A 24,525-nucleotide genomic window follows, 5' to 3' on the forward strand; every position below is an offset into this window, starting at 1 on the left:
GTATCTGGATAATATCCTTAAAGGGTTTTAACCACTTGCATGTACTGATTTCATGTACTGTTGGTGGTCTGTTTAGCATCAGACCACCAACATCCTATCTTAGTACTTGTCTATAATTTTGCACATGGAGATGTATGTGCACTTAAATGACACACTGCTAAAACTCTAAGATTTTTTTAATCTATACACAAGATACTGTAGGATAGGTATAAAGGCCTCATTTCGAGGTAGGTGTAATCCTAATTCTCAAGATATGAGGTGTGTTCAAGTCAAACTGGGACTAATGAAACTTCTCAAACTTCGCGACTTAATGAAATGAATAAAGGTGTAAAACCAATTAACATTTACAGAACACTTTGAACACAGTACGGTGATCCTCTTAGCCGCATTAAAATAATTGATTTGGTCCAATAGAAGACCATACTTCTGTTAAGGATGATCCAGCTGAACTTTAACCAAGTAAAATATCTGATCCTTGAAAATCAATAGATAATCTGTTAGAACTGTACACACAATCATTCACAAACACAATACCATTAAAGGAGTTCCTGGGAGGCCAGCGTTTTAGTAATGAAGCAGACAGCCCCATCATAGCTCTGGAATACTGAGAAATCTTTCTTCCTTGATGGTGACCAAGCGTTAGGCATTAATGTAGCGGGGGATTATATATAGAAATAAAGGCGGTTTTTAATCTCATAACTGTGTTCTTTTATTCTGCGCAATTAAAAGTCTCCTTTTGACTTGAAGGCCCCTCGTACATGATACAACCGAGTGTAACTGGGAATTACTTTTCTACTCTCAAACTTGTCTTAGATTCTTGTGGAGGGCACAGTGGGGGATGACTTCACAGGAGACATAGCAATAGATGACCTCTCATTTCTGGGCTGTGAGCCATATGAGGGTAAATGTGACATCGTGACACCAACTTATAGTTTTGACACATAATGGTCAATCAAGAATGTCATGGACTGTACTATAAAACAAGTGTGTGTGCTTTTTGGATGATTTTTTTCTATGTTCAGGTGTACTCCCTTCAATTGAAGCCAGCACTATGGCTCCTGTCATCACTCACCCTACGTTGCCGCCTCACAGCTGTCAACTTGGCCAGTTTGTGTGTGGGGCTTATGGAGAGTGTGTTAGCCAGAATCAAGTGTGTGACTTCAGATGGGATTGTTCTGATGGCTCTGATGAAAAGGGCTGTGGTATGTCTGTGTTGCGCTTTATATGCATCCATCAGCCACTTCACCCATTTCATCCTCCCACATTTACGCTTTTATCTCCGTTGCACTCAAAACGTTGTAGTGATGGAGCGGTGTTATTTTGAGGGTGGAAATTTATGTGGATGGACGCTGGATAGCCCCAAGCCTCCAGTCCCTCTACATGCCTTCCAGTGGCTTATAGGACAGGGAGAAACTATATATCATGGTGAAGAAGATCATAGGCCTGTAAATGACCATACACTGTAAGTATCTGCATGTGTATATTATATATGCATATGTTGTGTTGTTCTTTATACTGTCCCCTATTAGAAGACTATTAGAATATCTTTGAATCGTTAAAAAAATATTGGAAATCTTTGAATATGGAAAATTGTAATTTAACACATTCAGATGTCATTATGTAGAAATGAAAGCAGAAATTCTCTAATATTCATATTTTATATCTTAAACTCCCAAATGTCTTCAGTGTTTGGCAAAAAAAAGTTCATTTGAACTATATATATTTTCAAACTATTTCTGTATAATACAATTCGCGTCCCTTTCCTTAAAATATAGAGTATAATCCAATTTGTTTCATTCTTTCTCACTTGCACTTTGATATTTTTTTTGTGTGCTGGATGTTTTTCTTTGTGTGTTGGACTCAGAGGCACTGCAGAAGGATGGTATATCTATGCAGACAGCTCAAATGGTGGGTATGGCCATGTGTCTGATCTTATAACCCCGCTCATCACTGCCACAGGACCACAGTGCACCATGGAATTCTGGTACTACATGAGTGGCTTCACTGTGGGAACACTACAGGTTTATGTTTTAAACATCATCTCTTAGATGAAATGATAAGCTTACTGGGATGAGAACAAAATATTCTTTTATCTCCTGTCATATTTTTAGTTTTCTGTGGGTTTAAAATTCAAAATGAGTGTATACAACACATTTCAATTCAATTTACCTAACAACCAAAAAAATACATAAATGAAAAAACTGCCATCTGACAAGATTTTCATTTGTGTGTTTGCAGGTATTTATCAGGTCTGGTAATGTCACACACAAGGTTTGGTCAGAAACTGGGAACCAAGGCAGACGATGGAAACGTGGCAAAATTTTCATCGGTATCCAACACAATTTCCAGGTCTGTGAAAAACACTTTCCAAAACTGACATTAGGAGAAAAATTCAGGAGGTGATAGGAAATAAATTAAGTGTCCAGTTATTCCCATATTAATTTATTCGTGGTGACCTGCCACAATATCAAAACTGACCGCCACATATTTCTTTTTCAAAAATGTAAAATTGTTTAAATGTTCTTTCATGGTGATTTGCTCAGCCTTCCTTGCCCTGTGTGCAAATTTTCTCTATCTCTAACATAAACATCATGAGTTTGGGAAGGCAGTGGACAATTTGTGAATAGTACAGTGTCTCAAAATGTCTCATAAACTGAGAGCCAATTAGCCTTAAAGGGGTCATCCAGACACATTTTTCATTAAATGTTAATATGATCTTTAGAGTCCTAATGAAAAGTTTGTAATATATTTAATTAAAAATTCTCAATGGTTGTGTAAAAAAACACTACTTTTAACTGGTAAAAACTAGCTCTGTTCTCAGCAACCTGTTTCAGCACATGCTCCTTTAAATGCTTATGATTTCTGCTGAGCCCGCCCCCCAGTTCTGTGGGGCGTGTCTTCACAACACACGTGGGGTATAGCCACGGGAGTGTAGTCCAGTGCGGGCAATGCTTTGGACTGCATTACCCACAAAGCATTGCCCACAACGCAGTGCGGGCAATGCTTTGTGGGTAATGCAATTCACACTGAAAAACGCTGGAATATAAAGCCTGAGCCTGTTTTCTTAAGTTGTTTTTGGTTTGATTTAAGTACGGAACCTACGCGGAAGTTTGTAATATCGCCTGACAACGCAGAAATTAAAAGAATGGACATGCATCGACTCGATTTGTCTTTCTCGTCACTGCATGGGCATGAATTAACGGGCTGTTACGCTGCCGCGAGCAATAACAACAAAAGCGGAGAAGCTTACTGAGAGAGATACGAACGCGATTTGTTTACTGATGTGTTGACATGACTTCTTAATTTTCGACAGACACGGTTATAAACCATCTAACATTACAAAAGTAAGCATAATATAGTTTTCCGACTACGTACACCGTTTGCAACTAGACAATCACCTTAATACATTGTTTATTATAAACGGGCGATTAAAAATTATATAGAGACATATGTACATAGAGAAGAAGCCATAACCATGCTCTATGAGAGTATAAGTTAACTTACACTCCGCATTCATCGTGACTATTAGAAAAGGCGATCTGCAAAGATTCATCGAAAAAGAAATTACACTCACGAGCCTGGTGAAGATGAAGCAGGAACACGAAGCGTTAGTACAGCTCCATTTTTTTAGGAGGAGCTTTGTAGTAAAACCTGCTTTATATTGACCCGCGTTTATAAAGCAGTCTGGTGAAAAATTATTAGCGCAAACATGAACGCATTTAGGTAGATCGGCGGGGACGTTAGCTTTAAAAACTAAATTCAGCCACTGCGTCCTTAGTGGCACAGATACCTAACCCTAGGTAGGTACCCTAGGTCACTAACCCTAGGTAGTGAATGACGACTGCTGTGTTCGCTATTACACCCAACAACTGTACACCACACTCGCTTAAGCGCCATTTTGCTCCAGCGGCGAAAAACAATGGCCGACAGCTTCTTCTCATTTGGGGCGGGTCTTTGCTAAAACACCAGTGTCAATCAACTATAGTAGGAGCGGCCTCTGTCGGTGTGGCGTCACATTGCAAGGCATTTGAGATTGGCCTGATTTCAGAAGGGGCATGTTATTTTATGAAAATGAAAAGAAAATCACTGGGCGGCTCTTTATCATCGTAGAGTGGTTGTGTACGCACTCTCCTAACACACTGTTCAGTCCAAACAGCTTAAAAAAGTGCATGTAGGCCCGTATGACCCCTTTAAAACTTTTCTGTTACATTTCACATACTGGTTAACAACGCATATGAAAGTAGTCTTAAAGAATTTCCAGTATTTCATAAGTCTATTAAATTTGTTGTAAATTGTTTAAATTTTGTTTAAACACTTACAGGTGTAAGTCACTCAAAAGTGAATATTTAGTAATAACTCTCGCTATGATAAAGCAATTTGAACCAAGAAAATACGCTACATACCGTGACATATGTGTAATCGATTGTATTACATGCAATGCTGGAAGTGATCTTGATTTTTTGCCAGATAAATTTCAATTCAGCATGTTCCCGAATGTTCCGGAACCAGTCACAGTATCTGACACTTTTCTCCATGTCACTTGCTTTGAGCTTTTGAGTGACATTCAAAACATTGTATCAATACTTTTGGCCACTACTTTAAGTGAATGCGGTCGAAGGATGGTTTTACTAGATGTCAATGATGCATTAAGGCACACCCAATGACCCAATGAAGGAATAGAATAATAGTATACAGGGAAGGCACAGAGTATTACAGGACCGTGATCATAAATACTGTAGCAAAGAAGACACAGAAGATAGCACTAGTGTGGAAAGAGTGATGATAATTAGCCTGGCAGTGTCTGAAAAACTGGTCCTGACTAAACAACACCCTAACAAGTAACCCTGTCATTCTATAAAGGCACTATCCTGCTCTTTTTATCCACCCCCATAACAGGAGAATGAAACAGAGTATCCCAAAGACCTCTAAACATCAATTATTCTCAGATAGTTTGGCATTTAAAGTCACGTCCAAGCAGACAGAATTTTTATTTTCGAAGACATTTTTAACAATTAGTTCTCAGAAAATAAAAATAAGGTACAGTAATTGAAATGACTGTGTCAGCAGCATACAGTAGTAAAATATTGCTTTGAAATGAAGTCAACAGCATACAGTAGTTATCACTGAACAAAAAGTGAAAATTGTTATTTAAAAAAAATATTTAAAAAATAATGAAAATGCCACATGAAAACAATAATTGTTGCATTTAAATCCTAACAACGAATTTTTCCACCCCACAACAAAAGTCTTTAACCTTTATAAATTGTACAGTGTGCTGTTACAAAGTAAAACTTATCTAACCTGATCCAGTGTTTGACACTCTGATTCCAGGATCCCAATACCAGATGGTACTAAAGGTTCCTGCCAAATTATTCTGTAATCACTCAACCAAATTCACTTAACCTCGCCATCTCCAAATGCGAAATATATTATGTACAATTGTGTAACAAACATTTAATTTCACTAAACAATTAAGTACAATTAATCAAACACACATGATTGGAGTGGCTCTTGGGGTGAATAGATTTGTCCAAAAAAATCTCCAGAAAAACCTTTATCAGCTGGTCCTTTACTTTACATCATTAACCTTTATCAACACTCCATCCATCCTGAACACACGAACACCTGCAGGTTCATGCAGACACTCTCTAATGTCCTTTCTAACGAGTACTTAGCTTTGAAGTGGTTCCTGAAATGCTAAAGTTTCTATTTTTTCATTATCTACTTTGTTTCTCACCTTATTAAACTTTATTTAAGCAATTTCCCTCTGGGATTAATAAAGTTATTTGAATCTTGAATCTTGAAAATAATAGAAAAAAAAAATAATAATTAAATAAATAAATAAAATGTTTTTGCAAATTCTAATAAGACAAATTTGTTTTTACCACGTACCAATGCATGTGGTTCTTTCAGGTCATCCTCTGTAGTAAGCGAGGTGTTAGCTACATGGGTGATGTGGTGGTTGATGATGTAGAGTTTATTGACTGTGCACCTCCAATCTTCTCTGGTCTTCCCTGCACGAAGAATGAGTTTGCATGTGCTAATGGACTCTGTGTTCCTTATGGCAATATGTGTGACTTTATCGACCACTGTGGTGACGGCTCAGACGAGAACCACTACATCTGCAGTAAGATATTACACAGATACATAGAAAACGTAGAGACATTTTTAAAATAAAAACAAATGTATTAAAATAACACTCTTTGGGGCTATCACATATGGTCTTCAATAGTTTAAAGCACCATGGCCTCACACCACCAGGGTTGAGGGTTTTGAGTCATCTTGAATGTAAAACAAACATACATTTACAGTAAATGTTTTTTTTTTTATGTCTCTTTTTTTCCCCAGAGGTCTTTCATGGACACTGTAACTTTGAATTTGACCTTTGCTCCTGGCAACAACTGGAGAATGACAATTCTGATTGGCTAATTAAGGCAGGGCGAAGAGACACTAGAGGAACAGGCCCGTCGACTGACCACACACTGCGTAATTCATCAGGCCACTACCTGTACAAGGAGAACTCTTTCTCCAAATCCTCAGGAGACATAGCTCGTATCTCCAGCCCAGTGATCAGCCAAAGCAGCAGAGAATGCAAGGTCAGATATCATGGGTATTTCCTAGTTTGGATTTAAATGTAATCTGTGTTCAAGTCAACTCAACCACCACCAGCCGTCCTTACAGTTTTACAGTATAGACATAACTTTGTTTTAGAATAAAATGAGGTGAGACCAATGACTATGGATTGGATGGATAGGTGGGTGGCTTATATGGTCATTTATATGGTGATTAAGTGGTTAACTGAAGTAGTTGTGTGAAATGGTGTTAAGATGGAAAAAAGCTGTCTCTGTGATATGGTAAAACACCAATAATGGTTAAAAGGTATTAATCTTGGTTGGCCTTTACCTCTATCAGCTATCAAGCCTTTCTCTCATGGAGGGAGAGAGAGAGAGAGAGAGTATGTCAATATGTGAATGCGTTTGTATGTGAAAAATAGAGGAAAGACTATATCATGTTCTACACTGTCTGTGTCTGGGCAAATGCATGTGGATCATTTTTGTCAAATCATTTTCACATGATTCTCTTTAATTTTAAGATGCACCCATGCAAGAATCAATCAACTATTCACTCTTGGTATGCCTGTGAAAGTAAGAAAGGCTCAAAGAGACAGGGATATATAAATGATTGGTCATCTGGAAAAGACCTGTAGACCAGCCTCAAATGAACCTACAATACTAATCAATTGCACTTCACCATCCTGACAGGGAGCCAATTAGAGGGAGACAGGCAAAGAGAAAGAGAGAGAGAGAGAGAGAGAGAGAGAGAGAAAGTGAGAGAGTGAGAGAGAGAGTATTTTGTGTGCTTTTGCAAGGATTTTGTCTGTAGAGTTAATTTTTTTTGTTTTGTTTTCATTCATTATTTCATAAGTAGTGTGGCAGTTATTTAACGTCTGTGATAAAGCAGTCCAATATGCTTCAATTTTATTTCTTTTTTTATATATATTTATTATTAATATGCATAAACCAGGGGTTGGGAAAAAATAATTACAGGTGCCAAAAAATAAAAATAAAAAATTCCCAAGTTTGTCTTATAGGCTACTGTAAGGACTCAAATGAAACAATGCTATATAAGCTAATGCTAGAGGAAAGAGAAGTGAACTGACAGAAATCATTTCGTATTTGTCTGTCAAAACTATTTATTAATGTACTTACTGAAAATAGAAAATAGACATTAAAATTCTGATTTGTGTGTGCTTGATTGATTTCTAGCTAGTCTAAAAAAAGCTACAATAAATAATACAGTAAGGTATTGCAAACAGCACACCACGTTGTGGGAGGCTCGTAACCACTTCTTGTTTAAAAGAAAATTTGTTGTCTTGAACTGCTTACTATGCTGATAGCAACTTTTCACTATCTAAGACAGAGAAAAGCTACTGCACGCTACACAGAACACACAGCATTTCATACTGATAGACACATATACACCCTTAGCTTTCAGTGCTAAGTCAATCTACATTCAATGAGAGTTCAAGACTGTCTTGTAAACTATTTTACTGCAATGGTATGAAGTTGGGAGAAATTCCATGTACTTTCTATGGTAAGGGGCTAATTATTTGCTGCCATTATGGTATTGCAGAACTGCTATGAGAATAAAGCATTAATTACTCACATGAGTTTGAGGTAAAAGTGCTAAACCACTTACTGTATGGCATGATTAGCTCTAAATGTTACTGCAGTCCTACTGTCCTCATGCTCCTCAGAAAAGCTTAGTCAATTTACCAACTTAACTTATAGGCTTAAAATTTGCCATCATGTGAGCATAAAAACAGAATTAAGTAGTCACAAAATGTTAGCTAGCTAGCTAAAAATATAAGTTGTAATCTCTTTAGCTAAATAACTAGCTAAGTAAGAAACCATACAACTTGCTAGCCAAAACAAAAAACTGCAGTTAGATATACTGTACAGTGTTGACAAAAAGTATTAAGCCAAAAGTGAAATACAATGTTTAAATTCTTAATTCATAATAATAATTATGAATAATTCAATATTTTCTGCAATGAAATTGCCATACAACAGTAAATATATAGCATTCAGTTCTTTATTCTTTAAAACCTGCTATATCTGACTGGAGTCATAAAGTCATCTGCAGCAGTGCTCTGGTGTCACTTGTTCAATCCATGTCTGCTTGATTGCTTCCTAAAGATCACATAGAGAAATTTGCCACGGCGGTTCACAATCTACTTGAGAAGTTTTAGGCACCTTTAAAAACTTTTACACCATCCTTTAACTTAACCAGCTGAAGCTACTTAGCACAACTCCTTAGCCAGATAACTAACTAGTGAAATGCTTAGGGGAAATTATAATGGCATATGTTGTCTTAATATTTTGGCCATCACTAAATGTAAGGAAAAAAGAAAGAAAAGAATCACAATGTTGTATGTAAATTACTATTACAGGACAATCCAGGTTGTTGAACATCCCATTCAAGATTTATTAACCTTTTGCAGTTAGAAATACCCCCAATGCTTTCCACTAGATTTTGGAGCATGGCTGTGGGAATTAGTTGAGGTCAGGGCTCTGTGCAGGCTACTTGAGTTTGACATTAACTTTTGTGAGCCATGTCTTTATGAACCTCGTTTTGTGCATGGCTTTTTCATGCTAGAATATGTTTGGGTCTGTTAGTTCCGGTGAATTGAAATTGTAAAGCTACAGCATACAAATATATTCTACACAGTTGTGTCTACATAACTTTGGCCATGTTAAAGTATGTATGTCAGTATGTCAATGTGATGTTACAAGCTTTCTTCATGAATCTGACAAAAAGTGAGGCCCAAACCTTGTTAACATCAATAGTACCTATGATAATATGTGATATAGCAAAAAGCCTTTTTTAGAGCATCTCTCCTTTTTGTAGATGGTGTTTTACCTGCATATGTCTGGTGAGGGCGCTGGCACACTGAGTGTGTATATGATCACAAAGTTCTCCATCTCCCTCCTCCTCAACCTCACCGGGTATCAGGGCAACTACTGGATCAGACAGGAAGTACCCCTCTTCTCTAAAGAGAATTTCCAAGTCATGTTTGAGGGCAAGATGGGTGGAAATGGAATGGGAGACATCAGCATAGATGACATCACTTTCTCGCCAGGCTGTCTCTTTAACAATGATCCAAAGATAAACCTTCCAGACCCTCCGAACGTTGGTATGCTTTTATTCTGTCTGCTGATTTTTCTGTTTTATCTTACTTTGTTTTGTGTTAGCTCAGGAAGACCTCCTTCTTTCTGTTCTGTTAACTCAGATGGCATAAACTGTGGACTGCCAACCTTCGTGGTCCATATCAATTTAAAGTAAAATCTTCTTTGAATTGCAGCACTTCAACGCCCTTATCTTTGCTCAGTCAAATCTGTGGCTCTCATGCATTATTGCTTTTTCCCTTCCTATACCACTGTGGCAATATTTAATAACCTCCTGTTGTGATGTCTGTTGTTCCATATTGCTTATATTATTTCTTCATTTTATAACCAGTTTTTCTTAGCCTTATCTTATGTCAGAAGCACCATTAAAACAGTTCCATAAGGTTAATGCAGTCAGAACATGAATCCTTATTTTATCACCATTTTATTCCATATAACACTCTTATTCAGATTCTTGTTCCTTTCTCTTTTTCCCTCCCCGGGGTTGGCCTGTTTTCTCTCACTGCATTAAGCACTGATAGGTTGTCTGTTGTGAGTTTTGCCCTGGAGGAGCATCTCAATTGGTTGTCTGCCAAAACACAAGGTAATAGCAAAGGAACACAGCCAAGTCATGCCATTATGTTTCAAAGTGCCAAGTAGAATGGGGTGAAGGAAATAAATAGAAGAAATCATTAGAAAATGAAGTTAGGATTATAAAGTATTTCTACTATATTTAGAAGAAAACAGACATTTTACTGTTTGTGGCTTTCAGAGATTTGGAGTTTGCCCATTAATTGCTCTGGATAATTCACTTCTTTAAGCGTGTTTTCTTATTAGTAAGTCTGTGTCTGTATAGACCTTGCCTAAATTGATGTCCAGCAAGTCTTTCTATGTAAAAGGCAAAGGGGCCCTTGAGCATCCCTTCATTTATTTACACATTGAGTCCTCAGAGATAGAGGCAGAATGAGTGAGAGCGCAATAGAGAGGGAGGAAAGATGTTCTAATCTATAGCTGGTTTTCACATTGATTGACAAGACCGCAGGGTGTGAGAAATGGGAACAAATGTTCCTGTGGTACAAAAAGCTTGGTGTGTATTAGTGTGTGACTCTTTGACTAAGTCTGTGTGTGGTCGGTCTGAAAACAAAGACCATGCTATGGCTGTGTCTGCTTGGACCTTCTTTGGCAGTATGCCTCTGCATAAATGTGTCTGCATAAATTTTTAAAAGAAAACCCCTATGGCAAATGTAATGACTTTCTTATAGATTCATTTTTTATAAAATTCAACAGTCATCCTGACTTGATGTGATGCTTGATGACATGAAAAACTTGATGTTTTTATAAATGTCTTCATATATACAAATTCTTTGAAGTACGGCGATATCAGTCAGTGATCTGCATACAATCATACTTGCTTCACACTGTAACAAGTTTGTCAGGTTAACGGTACCTAACTGTATGAAATTCCAACCTAACTGTATGGAATATTTTTTATATTTTCCTGTAGTCACAGCTTTTATTTGATGTACATGATAAATTCTTGATGTTTTGTGTAGCAGCAATTAACCATAAGAAAAGATAATTTTAAGCAAATCCCCCCCACCAAGTTTATTCTGTTGTATTTTAGAATGAAATCTACACTTACACTACACACCTACACCATCATGTTATAAACACATGCATGCAGTGCATCGCAAAAAATTCTAATTATAAAAAAAAGGGTTTTTTTATTTCATTGAAAAAGTTAAACATTTATATATTCTAGATTCATTACACGTAAAGTGAAAAAAGGATTTACAATACAGAAACAAGTCAAGCCATGATACAGCACCCTCGGGTCAGACAGGATTAATGGCTTTGCTGAAAGAACCCCAAGAGAAGCCTGGTGGAGCTGGGGCTTGAACTGCCGACCTTCCAATCATTAACCCTAACCCACTGAGTTACCAATTCCCAAAATGTCCAAGTTTGGAAGCGTTGGTTCATTTGTGCACTTAATACTTGGCCATGGCTCCTTTAGCACAAATTATTGTATCAATGTGGCATGGCATGGAAACAATCAGCTGAGGTGTTATTGAAGACCAGGTTGCCTTGATAGCAGCCTTCAGCTTGTCTACAGTATATTGTTGGAGGGGTGTTTCTCATCTCCCTTTAGATAATAGCAAATAAATTCTGTATTTGGTTTAGGTCAGATGAGTCAATGTGCAAAGAGTAACCCCATGGTTAGCAAACAAGTTACTGGACTTATCAAACACAGTGCACCAACACCAGCATACACATGGCACCCCAACTCATAATCGACTGTGGAAGCTTTACACTGGATTTTAAACAATTTGGATTCTGTCCCTCTCCACTCTTCCTCCAGACTCTGGAAACTTGAAATCCATATGAAATGCAAAATTTACTTTTATTTAAAAAGAGGACTGAGCAACAAAGAAAGTTCATTTTTTCCTTAGCCCTGGTTTGGTAGAAATAGATTTAAAAATGTGTAAAGGAAAGTCTAAATACCAGGGGACTAACATGTATAATTGTCTGTTTATACTTTTTTTTTAAATTATCAAAACATCCAACATTGAACTCAATACATGTTCCATTTAATTAATAACTACTGATTAAATCAAACGTTTCTAATTCCCTGTTTACATGCTGCTTGCTTAATTATTTTTGTTTGATGTGACTATTCAAATACTGAATTTAAATGTAATACATATGCATAAAAAAGAGAGTGAATTGCTTTTACACCTGAATGACTAAATATTGGACATATGCTGGATTATTGTCCTCAGTGTATTAAAGTCTTTATCAGTTTCAGTCATGCTTAAGGAGATGACATGTTTAGTTTAACTGGTGGCTTCATAATTTGAAACTTTACACTATATGTAAAGCACACATCTACAGTCAGGGTGTATGAGGTCATGTGGATTTGATCTGCATTACGTTACACATCAGATTCAGGCTTAGGGTTTTAATTATGTTCACTTTGTTCTGGAGCCACTGGAGAGATTCCCTGATGAGAGATATGATTCACACCACCCACCATACTTCTCCTCTTGTTTGCCACAGAATTTTTTTTTTGTTATCTGTTGACAGTCTGTGATTTAGTGTGTGTAGATATGTGTAGATTTTACAAGAATGTTCAGGATTGTGTTCTGTTTGGGGCTTTGATGGTGATTACATTGAAAAAATAAATCTTGTTCTAGCAGTAAGTGCTATAGAGGGAAAAAATGGATGACTGGAATGGTGTAAACAAAGAGGCGCTCTCTGGCCTTGAGCTCTGCAATGGAGGAACAGATTAGCAAATTTATTCATTCTTTTCATCACTCGTTACAGAAACCTCCCCTTTTCCTCACGCCTCATCACCCCTTTAATACCCAGAAATTCCCACAAGCAGAGATCTCATTCCATGCACGATGCTCATTCCTCCCATTCCTAAACCGTGTGTACATAATTAATTATCTTCACAATTTTTTTTTAATATCATATCTTATTTGTGTTTGTTTTTTTAAAGACTTCTGTCCACTAGGTTTACTTCGCTGTGACAATGGCAACTGTTACAAACCGGAGCATCTATGTGATTTTATTGACAACTGTGGAGACAACAGCGATGAAAAGAATTGCGGGACTTCCTGTACATTCGAAGATGGACGTTGTGGATGGAAGAGTTCTCATGCAGACAATTTCGATTTAATGCTAGGGACTGGCTCCGCCCAGAGCATCAGACCACCATATGATCACACTCTCATAAATGAAAATGGTACAAAGAATACTTTGGTGTTTAGATGCTTACTTATGCGCATCATACACATATCTGTATTTTTTCTCTTGCTTGTTTACATATACATAAGACATATATCCCCTGACAAAATTTTCTAGGCTCACTATTAAGCCATCTTGGCACCATATGTTGATCCACGTACAGTATGCTAAATTGTAGTCTACTACAATGTAAAGTAGAATGGGTGCGTTAAAGTAAATAGTTAACCCAAAAGCAAAATGTGTAAACATACAAAATAAGAGAGGTATAATATAAAGATTTGACCTAACATAAAGCTAAATATGTGAGTTTGCTCAGACTAGACCAACATTAAACCTCAATATCTGTCTCTTACTGTTGCTTCCACTATCTTTAGAATCTTTATACAAATGGTGTTCAAGTCAAACCAGGGCTTCAAATGTAATCAAATTTCTCATGAATGAAGGCGTAAAATTTACATTTACAGCAGACTTCAAGCACAGTACAGGGATGAGACTCTTAGCCGTAGTAAAACATTTAAATGGTGCAAAAAAAAAAGAAGGTTGTACGTCTGTTCGATCCGACTAAACATTTAGCGAGTGGAGCATCTGATCCTTGCAAATCAATGAAAAATTAGACATCAACTTGCAGAAGTGGGAACTGCACACACGATTATTCATGAGCACCATTTGCACTTAGAGATTGCCTCATCCCCCGTATAGTCCTGATCTCATTCCAAGGCATTTTCACCTGTTTGGATAAGTAGCATTAGTGAAGCAGAGGATTATATGGAGAAAGAAAAATAGTTTTTACTCTCATAACTGTTACATTTTTCTGAAATGCAAAATTCCTGACTTCATATTTTGGCTTTGTCTTTGCAGCCATAATTGTATCCTTATCCTTGATTGTAACCTTATATACAGTCTAGGTTCTGTTGCTAGACTGCGTTTTTTTGGTGGCACTCCCTCACAGATTGAAGTGTCATCCTTTAAGTTTCATGTGTTTTGCGAATGAGCCACGTGTCATTTCATTGTCGAATAATTAATTATTAGTCTATTTTCACATAACAATGATAATATTTATAAAAAATAAACAAAAAAGAAAAATTGGATATTGGCCAAAATTGGATATTCACGTAGATATATTCTGGAAATATAAATTCTTTTCAATGTGTTTGATGTCAGATGTGAAGAATTACATTATAGCAGACAATATTCCATTTGTGTCCGACATCAGAAAAAAATAGAATTAGTTGCCAGTGTAAATGCAGCCATAGTTTACTTTCAATATTTTTTCGATGGGCATCTTGAGACCACACAATGCAAAATTGCACTGCAAATATTTTACTGGAGACAGGACAACCATTTTAAAAAGAATTGGAAAAACAAGAAGCATAAACATGAACTGTGAATATGATGCAAGAGATGGTCTAGAGATAAATGATAATGAGGCACACATGCCAACCACAACAAAAGCTTGACAGTATGATGCTGAAAAGCTAGAACTTAAATAGTGGCACTAAACAAGGATAACAAGACACAAGCGAGGGTGATTATTAAGGCATGCAATGTGCTTGTGCTGATAGCTATCACCCATGCATTTACAGTACTGTGCAAACGTCTTGAGCCACCCCCTCATTTCTTCATATTTTGCTTCCAAAGAGGAAAACTTCTCCAGGCTTACTGAAGGAATTATTTGGCTGTTGGTTTAGGCAAATTTTTGGCAGTCCCTGTACCTGACCAACTTCAAAGCAACGTTTTGTTTGTTAAGACACACACTGACCTATGAATCATTTAAGCATACATAAAATAAAAACATCTAACTTAAGGCATGAACCAGTGAGAAACAGATGCCTATGATGACAGATGATCAGGCCGGTGTTTAGTATACTGGACATGCTGAATGCTAAGAGATTGGAACAGATGAGAGGTGAAATGAGGTTGCTGTAGAGGTTAGAGATCGTTACATAAACAACTGATGTTTAAATTCTATTTTTGCAGTCTGTTTCAGTAAAACATTTGTTCCCATTTATTTATTTGATCTATATAATTAATGACATTTATCTTAATATGAATAAATAAGCGCTGGCCTAAGACTTTTGCACAGTACTGTAATTTATCTTGTTTTGTCTTTAAAAAGACTATATCTCATGAGATTTTTATATCTCATCAAATTTATCTACTTTTTACTTTGAGTTTTTTTTCGGATGTTTTTAATAAGATTTAAACACAAGAAATTCAAATGACAATAAGCTTATGTTGTCATCAGACAGTATATAAGACAGATTATTTTGCATTGCATATACTGTAGCATGCAGAAAATAATAGTTAATCATGTCAGTTAAATGGCTTCATTCCCAAATGTCTGTAGATGTATTCTTGGTTGTAATACCCTTTTCTTTACTTTCTTTTTTCTTTTCTACTTCGCAGGTCACTTTTTGTATTTGGCAGCCACTCCCGTAGGTCTAAAAGGGGATAAAGCTCATATAAGAAGTTTTGTATATAAAGAGTCTAGCGCCACCTGCAAACTGTCTTTCTGGTACTACATATCCCCCAAGGCAACAGGTGTTATCCTTCTCTTCTTAAAGGTAAAATACTTTACAGAATTATACTCATGTTAAGTATATATTTTCTAAAAAGAAGGGAACACCGTTAGCCAAGTGAACCCTGGAAGTAAATCTATAGGCAGTTCAATCAAATCTTACTGGAAAGCGTAAGAAAAAAGAAAGGTTATAGATTAGAAAACGGCAGTCTGTGTGGCTCTTACTTGCATGGTTTCCTTCACATTCATTTGGTGCATCGGGAGTACTCATTAGAAATGGTGCTCACACACAAACACACATTTGTCTTATTATCCTTTCAGGACATTCATTATTAATGCATCTAATTACTGCTATGCATACATTAAAAACCTAACCTTGGTATCCAATAGGAAACCCTTTGGCTCTTTTTGGATTTGTTGTCTTTAAATGAAAAGCAGCACTTAAATAAATTTAAAGCTGTTGTCCTTGTAAGAACTTGCCGAATGTCCCTACAGTATTATAAATGTAATATATTCCTAGCTTTACAGGGACACAGGGGCAGGGACAATTCTCAAATCAGAAGATGTGGATTAATGTTCTGCAACAGTGCAACTCTAAAAGTTGCTCTAACTGTGTATAAACGGAAGGTTTTTATTGCTGCTCTAATTTCAACACATTATTGTTCCTGTTGTAATTTCCGTATACAGGGAATTGTAGGGCAGACACTCAACAGACATTTCACATAATCAAAGGTTTATAATAATAATTACAGTGAAACCTCGGAATGCGAGTAACTCGGTTTGTGAAGATGTTTAATAAATTTTGACTTGGAAAACGAGCAAGTCTTGGTTTACAAGTACTGAGTATTATGTATCACACATGCGCTTCTTTTTTTGACACTGAGCGTCACGTGATCACAGCTGAGTGATCTCTCTTGTGCTGCAGAATCGTAGGTAATCGTCTCCCCTGCTGGGTCTTAGTGCTCGTCTCTTACTGGTATAATCAACATTTGTGTACGCGTGTACTGTTTACTATAACACTGTGACCACGTGTGTGTGTGTAAAACATCTTTTATGTTGTGTTTGTAAGCGTGTGTGTACAGCGTGTTTGTACAGTTTCTTATAACATGTGTGCGTGAGTGTAAGGCAAAAGAAAGTCTCATTAGAAGATTAAAAATATTTTTTTTCTCTCCCTGTCGTTATGTGTGCGCATACGTAATTTTAGTTTTGCCATTAATGTGTGTGTGTGTGTGTGTGTGTGTGTGTTAAATTTAAATAAGAGAGGAGAAAGGTTTACTGTGTAAGATGAGAAAAGGGAAGCTGATTCCTCCTCTTACTACTCACACACACATACACACACACACATACACCTGCGCCCATAAACGGAAACACTTATTCGTCTGGGTTTATTTTTATTTTTTTAAAGGTAAAGTGGAGGTTAATTTGTTTTATTTATACTTTATATTTTGATTTAATTATTTTTATGTATTTATTTTTTGGGCTGTGGAACGAATGATTTCTATTATTTCTTATGTTTTGGAATACGAGCCCGCTTCCGGAACGAATTATGATCGTAATCCAAGGTTCCACTGTAAAAGACGAAAAAGAAGAAGAAATGATACATGTATAACCACTGATGTGAGGAAGTTTTCTTTTGTGGAAGTGTTAGAAGTTCTTAGTTAGTTGTTTACGCTTTTTATTTTTCAGTAACATGACAAGCTGTTTTTTTTTTGTCTCATTAACCTCAAGGCCATTGAGCAAATGACTGTTTCTATGTTAGATGTTATAATGTAAGTGACCACAGCAGGGCTGGAGTGAGACTGACACACACACACTCACTTGGGATGTCCACAATGGCAAATACAAAGTGTAAACTCTTTAGACTATTTATTCAAAAGTGTTGTACAATAAACAACAAGCACACCACAAATTAAATAAATAAATGCAAACAGTTTTTAGTTGTAACGGTAGCTCTTTATCCTGCCTGGCACTTTACCTGCTGCACCACAACTGGTGCATGCTTGGGTAGCTGCTCAGGTATTAGCTGGGGACCTTATAGATGTTTTGCTCCTTAACCCAGAACATCACCTGGTGGAGGGGCAGTGCTCAAGGACATCTCCCTGACACTTCCTGCAGTTAACTTCAGGGGTCTACTCATCTAAAGCCAGAAGCTTGCTTTCTCTACCTCTTTTGATAGACCTTTTGCATGATGTGCTCTGGCTGTCTTGAACCTAAAGCTCTTGAGAAGGCATGTTGTGTAGCTCCCACCTCCACCAGGTAGAGCCACACTCTCCATTCATCTTCCCTGCACTTGGCAACCAGGTCAATTTTTTGAGCCAGATTCCTCTTACGGGCTCTTACCATGGCACAGTGAGCTCCACCAGGACTATACACCTCACAGTCGTGGATCACAAAAACATGCCTGCCCATATCTACCTTCATCTTCCAACCCAGCCCTGGTGTCAGGAGATTGGATGCTGAGTTCTTATAGTAGTTGCCTGTGAAAGGTGATCAAATGTTGTTTGCCTCTTTCCTTTACCACCTCTGCCAGTCTCCCAGGCACTTGGTCATGCTGCCACCTCATGTCGTGGAACCTCACAAAATGTGCTTAAGGGAGGAATTGGCAGTCCTGCACAAGTCACAGGCTTGCTATGTGCTGAGCCACTGATGTAAATTAGTTAAAAGGGAAGAGTACGTTGTCATAGCTTCCCAGTAGTCGATCCTCAGGCGTTTCTAGATGTCCACCTAGCTGACATTGTGCCCTCCTTTATCGTCCAATGGACCTGCTGCCCTTGTCTAAGGGCTGAACTTTACTTCTGTAATCCTCCTGCTCCATTTTAGTTATCTCAAAGGCAACAATATCCTTTCTATTTTTATTTTTTTTGCTTGCTCTGGACTATAGGCTGGTGGGGTCACCCCATCCGAGGTTTGGCCACCCTGTCTGGACCTTGCCCATCACCTCCTGATGTTAGAGTCTGCTCTGTGCCTTCTGCACCTCCTCTTTAGCTTTCCATTGCGCTCCAGTCACTGCTCAAGCATATGTGTCCCTCAATATGCTATTGGGAGTCCCTGAAGCCCAATCAACAACCTTGCCTTTTCATGCTTGTAAAGAAGGTTTTCTGGATTTTAGACGTAGGTGAAAGGAGGTTTTAGTCATACTGGCCCACTGCAGATAAGCATTGTGGGAGCCTTAGTCATTTGAGGATAAAAAAGTTGACTTTACCACCCATCCTGTTCACAGCATTATAGCAGGTATATAGCAATTACAAATGTGCAATGTGTGATAATGCTTTATTAATAAATTGTAAAAAAAAGAATCCAGTTTAAGGTGTATGGCACTATAAGGATTATTTTTGAATTTCAGCATGGTCTGAAGTGTGTTATTTCTCTTATACTACAACTATTTGACAATGATTGATTGGGCAACATACAGCACTGTGCAAAAATCTTAGGGACATGCAAATAAATGCTATAGACCAGGCGGACCACGATCCAGACTGAGTCACTTCTATCTGGACTGTGATGCTTTTCAGATAAACAGGAATAATTAATATACCAGTGTTTTAGCACTATTTCCCTCAAGGTGGCAATGGCTATATGTGTCACTGACCAGAGCCAAATCAATGTGATTATTTACAGTATATAAACTTATTGGCCAGAAAAAACAAAAACAATAGCTGTTTTGTGTGTGTGTGTGTGTGTGTGTGTGTGTGTGTGTGTGTGTGTGTGTGTGTGTGAGAGAGAGAGAGAGAGAGAGAGAGAGAGAGACAGAGTGTGGCTTACTCCAAGATAAGGAATGCAGACTATAAGAAACAAAATGTAAAACTAAAAAGATAAATGAACAGATCAATACAGTATGTTTTTTTTTCTTTGTTTAGGAAGTTTAAAACCAGTTTGTCTCCCGCAACTGGTAATGTGGCAATAATAAAAACCAGTAATTTAAAAAGCCACTGAGAGTAAAAGAAAGAGAGAAAAATAAATGGTTCATTAGAGCAAACATATCCACACCAGACCGAGGTAAGGGGCATATTCTGTAAAATACACAAACTGAGAGCCCAGTATGACAGAGCAACCAGAGTGCTTTCACATTCATTTACAGCCCAGCAGCGTATAAATATTTATTAAAGATTGATTAAAAGTTGTTGTTTGTATTTCATACAAATGCAGGAAAATATAAAACAAAAATCAAATTGTCAATAAATACAAGTGAAACACAATTTATGTTTTAATAGACTACAATAACCGTATATATAAAGATCTGAATTATAACACAAATGTTCCACACCTCGGCTCGAAATTTTTTTTATTGACCTGACCTTCTTAAATTTTCATTTAGGACCACTGATAATCTATCTATCTATCTATCTATCTATCTATCTATCTATCTATCTATCTATCTATCTATCTATCTTTAGTCTCAGCTATATTTTGTAAATGTTTATTTAACATTTAATTTTGTGTTTAATATTAATGTTTGTAAATCAGAAATGTTTATTATTATTATTATTATTATTATTATTATTATTATTATTAATTATAATACATATATAATAATACTACCACTACTTCTAAGAATAAAATGATATAGGAAAGTTTGTACTAAAAATCACAGGGTGCTAAGACTTTTGCACAGTGCTCAACAGTGATTTTAGTTATTGACCTTAGTTAAATACATAATACAGTAAATAACTGATTGTTATGTTTTATTTAAAACCATTGTAAAGGCTAATAGTACACAATCATACAGATATAAAGTTATATAGACAAACATAAAGTTTTATTACATTTTATTACTTATTTAATAAGTACTTAATACAGGATTCAGATACAAGAAAATACTGCTGTGCAAATGATGTCACTATGTGTAGTCGCCTCTTTTCTTTCTGCAATTTGGTTTCAGTTTTACACCCTCTTCTGATTAATCAGAGGATCTTAAAGTAGCTTTGCAGCTCAGTTTGTGCCATCTGTACAGAGGGCCAAGCAATGCCAACATGCCCATGTGTTTATCTGGTCACCCAAACACCAGTGCAGCCTTCCACTACCATCTGGCCCTGTAGCTAAGATGGAAACACTCCCAGACACTGTGTGTGTGTGTGTGTGTGTGTGTGTGTGTGTGTGTGTGTGTGTGTGTGTGTGTGTGGGTGTGTGTGTGTGTGTGTGTGTGTGTGTGTGTGTGTGTGTGTGTGTGTGTGTGTGTGGGTGTGTGTGTGTGTGTGTGTGTGTGTGTGTGTGTGTGTTCAAATTTCATTGTTGTCATCTTCATGTAACTGGAATAACATGAGGTGCTGATTATGGAGGTGATTATTATTGTATTGTTATTTGTTTTTTTGTTTTGTTTGTTTGTTCACCTTCGGTAGCCAATTGATAATAATTTCTGGATTCAATCGCTATAGCTAACAAGCTGAGTTTTTGTTTCTCTGCAACAATGTTCGATTGTGAACATAATGAAAACGAGAATTTAAATGCACCCTGATGTATCCAAGAGACAATGGAAGAACTAGAGACTTATATACTGATAGTAAAAGAATGTGTGTGTGTGTGTGTGTGTGTGTGTGTGTGTGTGTGTGTGTGTGTGTACTCCAGTCAGTACACTTGCGGCACCAAATGTAAACATCACGTCTATCACTGTCTCTTTCTTTATTTTAGTTTGCACACTCCAAATTCATATAATATTTAAGTGATATCACACAAGAGCGAGTTTGTGATTTTATACAAAAGTTCCACAAACACCCTTTATTATATATAAAGATTATGATTTGATTCTTTATTTAACCAGTTAATTTGCTTGCCAACACATATCCTTCCACCCCTGCCTGAACTAATTAGCTGTGACTAGCCGGCGACTGACAATAAGTGTTCTTAAAAGCAGTGAAAGTAGTTTTTAGTTCTTATTAGTACTATATACTGTAGCCAAAAGGTAACATTCTCCTTTGGGATTTTTTGGTAGAACACAGAATTTATGGTTGCATCAATTATGGCAAGTCTCATGTCCTGAAGCTGCAAAGCAGGCCCAGACTATCACAATACAACTACCATGTTTGACTGTATATACAGTATGATGTTCTTTTTATGAAATTATGGGTTAGTTTTACCCCAGATGTAACTTCATGTAAGCTTCCAAAAATTTCAACTTTGGTCTCATCAGGCTACAGAATATTTATCCCCAAGTCTTGGGGATAATCAAGATGTTTTTTGGCAAATGTTAGACAAGCCTTTGAGCTCTTACCTTGGAACTCACCATGGATGCCATTTTTTCCAGTCTTCTAGTCGAATAAGACAATTAGCACGGACCTTGACCAAGGCGAATAAGGCCTGCTTATCTTTCTGCAGATGTTGTTCTGGTAGATGTTGTTCTGGTAGTTATTTTGGTTGACCAGCCACTTCTAGGAAGGTTTACCACTGGTCCAGGTTTTCTTCCTGGATGGATAAGGGCTCTCACTGTGGTTTGCTGAAGTCCTTAGAAATGGCTTTGTGACCCTTTCCAGACTGATAAATATAAATTCCTTTGTTTTTTGATGTTCTTGAATTTCCTTAGATCACGGCATAATGTAGCCTGACTGTAGCAAGTGAATTTGCTATCATGAATTACTACCAAAAAGTGAACAATTAGATTGCTATACATTTTCAAAATCTTAGTATTCTATGCTTTTTTTGCATTCAAAGATAATCCAAAAACATTTAGTTAATTAAAATTCATTCCTGATTTTTTATTTTTACTTTTGCTTTGTCACATAGGGCCAGGTAAGTTTGAACAGCTTTTTTTTACCCTTAATAAATAAAATTGCTTTTGTATTTACTCTGGTTATCTTTGAGTAATGTTAAAATTTCGACAATAATATGAATTAGTTAAGTGTGACAAATATGCAGGGGAAAAAACAGGGAGTGAGAAAATACTTTTCACATCACTGTACATCCAAAAGAACATGCCAAGAGAGACTGTAATGTATTTTCCCAAGGATACATGCACACAAACACTCATCTTATGTTGTTCAGTCATCCATGCCAAATACGTGATTAAGTCTGCACTTGTGCTGTCTTGCATATAAATCTCTTGAAGGTCTACATTGAGACTGGCTGTTTGTCTGCACTTACAGTATGTTGTGCCTACAGCAGTAATGTGTCTCTCTACACTGCAGTAGTCCGAGCTCCAACCTGATGACTGATGGACTGTATAGTGCCCATAACAGCGCAATTATTTTTTACCCTTTGCTAGACTCTAAGAAGCATGAGCCTGTCTCCTGTCCCGTGCTGCAGGATGGATTGGCGTGGATTGCAATGAACACTACCAAAAAGCTTACATTTAGAGTGCTATACATTTAAAAAATCTTAGTATTCTATGCTTTTTTTGCATTTTCAAAGATGATGATATCATTAAACATTGCAGCAGCCTTGCAAGTATTTTATTGGTAGTGCTTCCACATAGTTGATCATAGTTATTCAACAAACAACATAAAAATAACCATGGACCCCTGTTTGTATTTGGTTAGACAAATAATCTAGCCTGCTAGCAATGATGAATTATGTACATTTTCCTCCTCAGAGTGACTGATGTAAAACTAATGCTACTTTACTCATGCTGAAAAGAGCTATTTTGTTGGCTAATGTTGTATATAGCCATGTTGATTTGACTTCACTCAGAGACAGGGGTTGTAATAATAATAAAAAAAATAATCGAATTTGCAGTTCATATGAAAGATTATTGAGCAATTTTAAAAGGTCCTTGGTTCATTCTAATGTTAAGCAAACTGTTATATTATTATGTTTGTGTATTGCAGTCTGGTAGCAACTTTGCTTTTCTACAGGATGATAGAGTCAAGATTTATTTATTACTGTTGCCCCACCAGCCAAATCCCACTTTCACCCCTGTTCATTCTTATGAAGTTGAAATGAGGAATTACAATTTAATCAGCTTTTTATTTGTTTGTTTATTTATGTGTATGCTTTCCTAGTTGCAGATTGGGAGTTTCAAGTTGCAAACTCAAGGCAAAAACATAATCACTATGTGTTACCCAGTATTTACAAGACTCAACCCATTTTACACCAAATGCTTATTTTATATCAACAGTGCTTCTTTACACTCCTGGGTCAAATCAAATAAAAATGTTATTTGTCACGCAGTATGACATGCAGTAAAATGTTTTAAGTCATGGATGAAATGGGTAAATCATGGTAGCCTTTTAATCCTTAAAGGAATAAAGTACAGTAAACTAAGCGTGATTCATGATGTGCTGCACCCTTTCTTTTTTAGATGCGAATCGTACAGATCAATGTGAGCAGTGTTCTTGGCCAAGGTTATGACATATGAAATAGCATCAGATTAGGTTTAAGATTAGTATGAACACATGGTGCAACTGATCAAATAAAACAACCGTTTACAGATTTTACATTCAATGCTTTAAACTTTTTTAAGTTTAAAGTTTGAAAGGGTTTGCTGCTTCCATGTGCTGTTAAGATGACAGGCACAGTGTAGCATAAATATAGTATTGTATAGGGTTTTTAGTCAGACAACAGTGCAAAAGGACTGTATGAAATAGAAACGGGGCAGCTATGAAAAAAAGTCTTTTTTCTATGCTTGTTGGTTGTTAGGAAACTGTTTTAGTTTAGCTGCTG

At 36.8% G+C, this 24,525-nt stretch overlaps 1 protein-coding gene across 1 annotated transcript in view; it reads left to right on the plus strand.

Annotated features, from left to right (window-relative positions):
• Positions 1-24,525, plus strand: part of malrd1 (MAM and LDL receptor class A domain containing 1) — a 76,759-nt gene that overhangs the window by 16,657 nt on the left and 35,577 nt on the right. The window contains exons 11-20 of the mRNA XM_053503736.1: positions 814-901; positions 1,023-1,202; positions 1,303-1,462; positions 1,865-2,021; positions 2,239-2,349; positions 5,914-6,127; positions 6,349-6,596; positions 9,412-9,697; positions 13,171-13,416; positions 15,825-15,982. Coding sequence (XP_053359711.1) covers positions 814-901; positions 1,023-1,202; positions 1,303-1,462; positions 1,865-2,021; positions 2,239-2,349; positions 5,914-6,127; positions 6,349-6,596; positions 9,412-9,697; positions 13,171-13,416; positions 15,825-15,982 — 1,848 coding nt within the window. The remainder of the gene's footprint in view (positions 1-813; positions 902-1,022; positions 1,203-1,302; positions 1,463-1,864; positions 2,022-2,238; positions 2,350-5,913; positions 6,128-6,348; positions 6,597-9,411; positions 9,698-13,170; positions 13,417-15,824; positions 15,983-24,525) is intronic.

Source organism: Clarias gariepinus, chromosome 1 (genome assembly GCF_024256425.1).
Source record: "Clarias gariepinus isolate MV-2021 ecotype Netherlands chromosome 1, CGAR_prim_01v2, whole genome shotgun sequence".
Lineage (NCBI taxonomy): Eukaryota > Metazoa > Chordata > Actinopteri > Siluriformes > Clariidae > Clarias > Clarias gariepinus.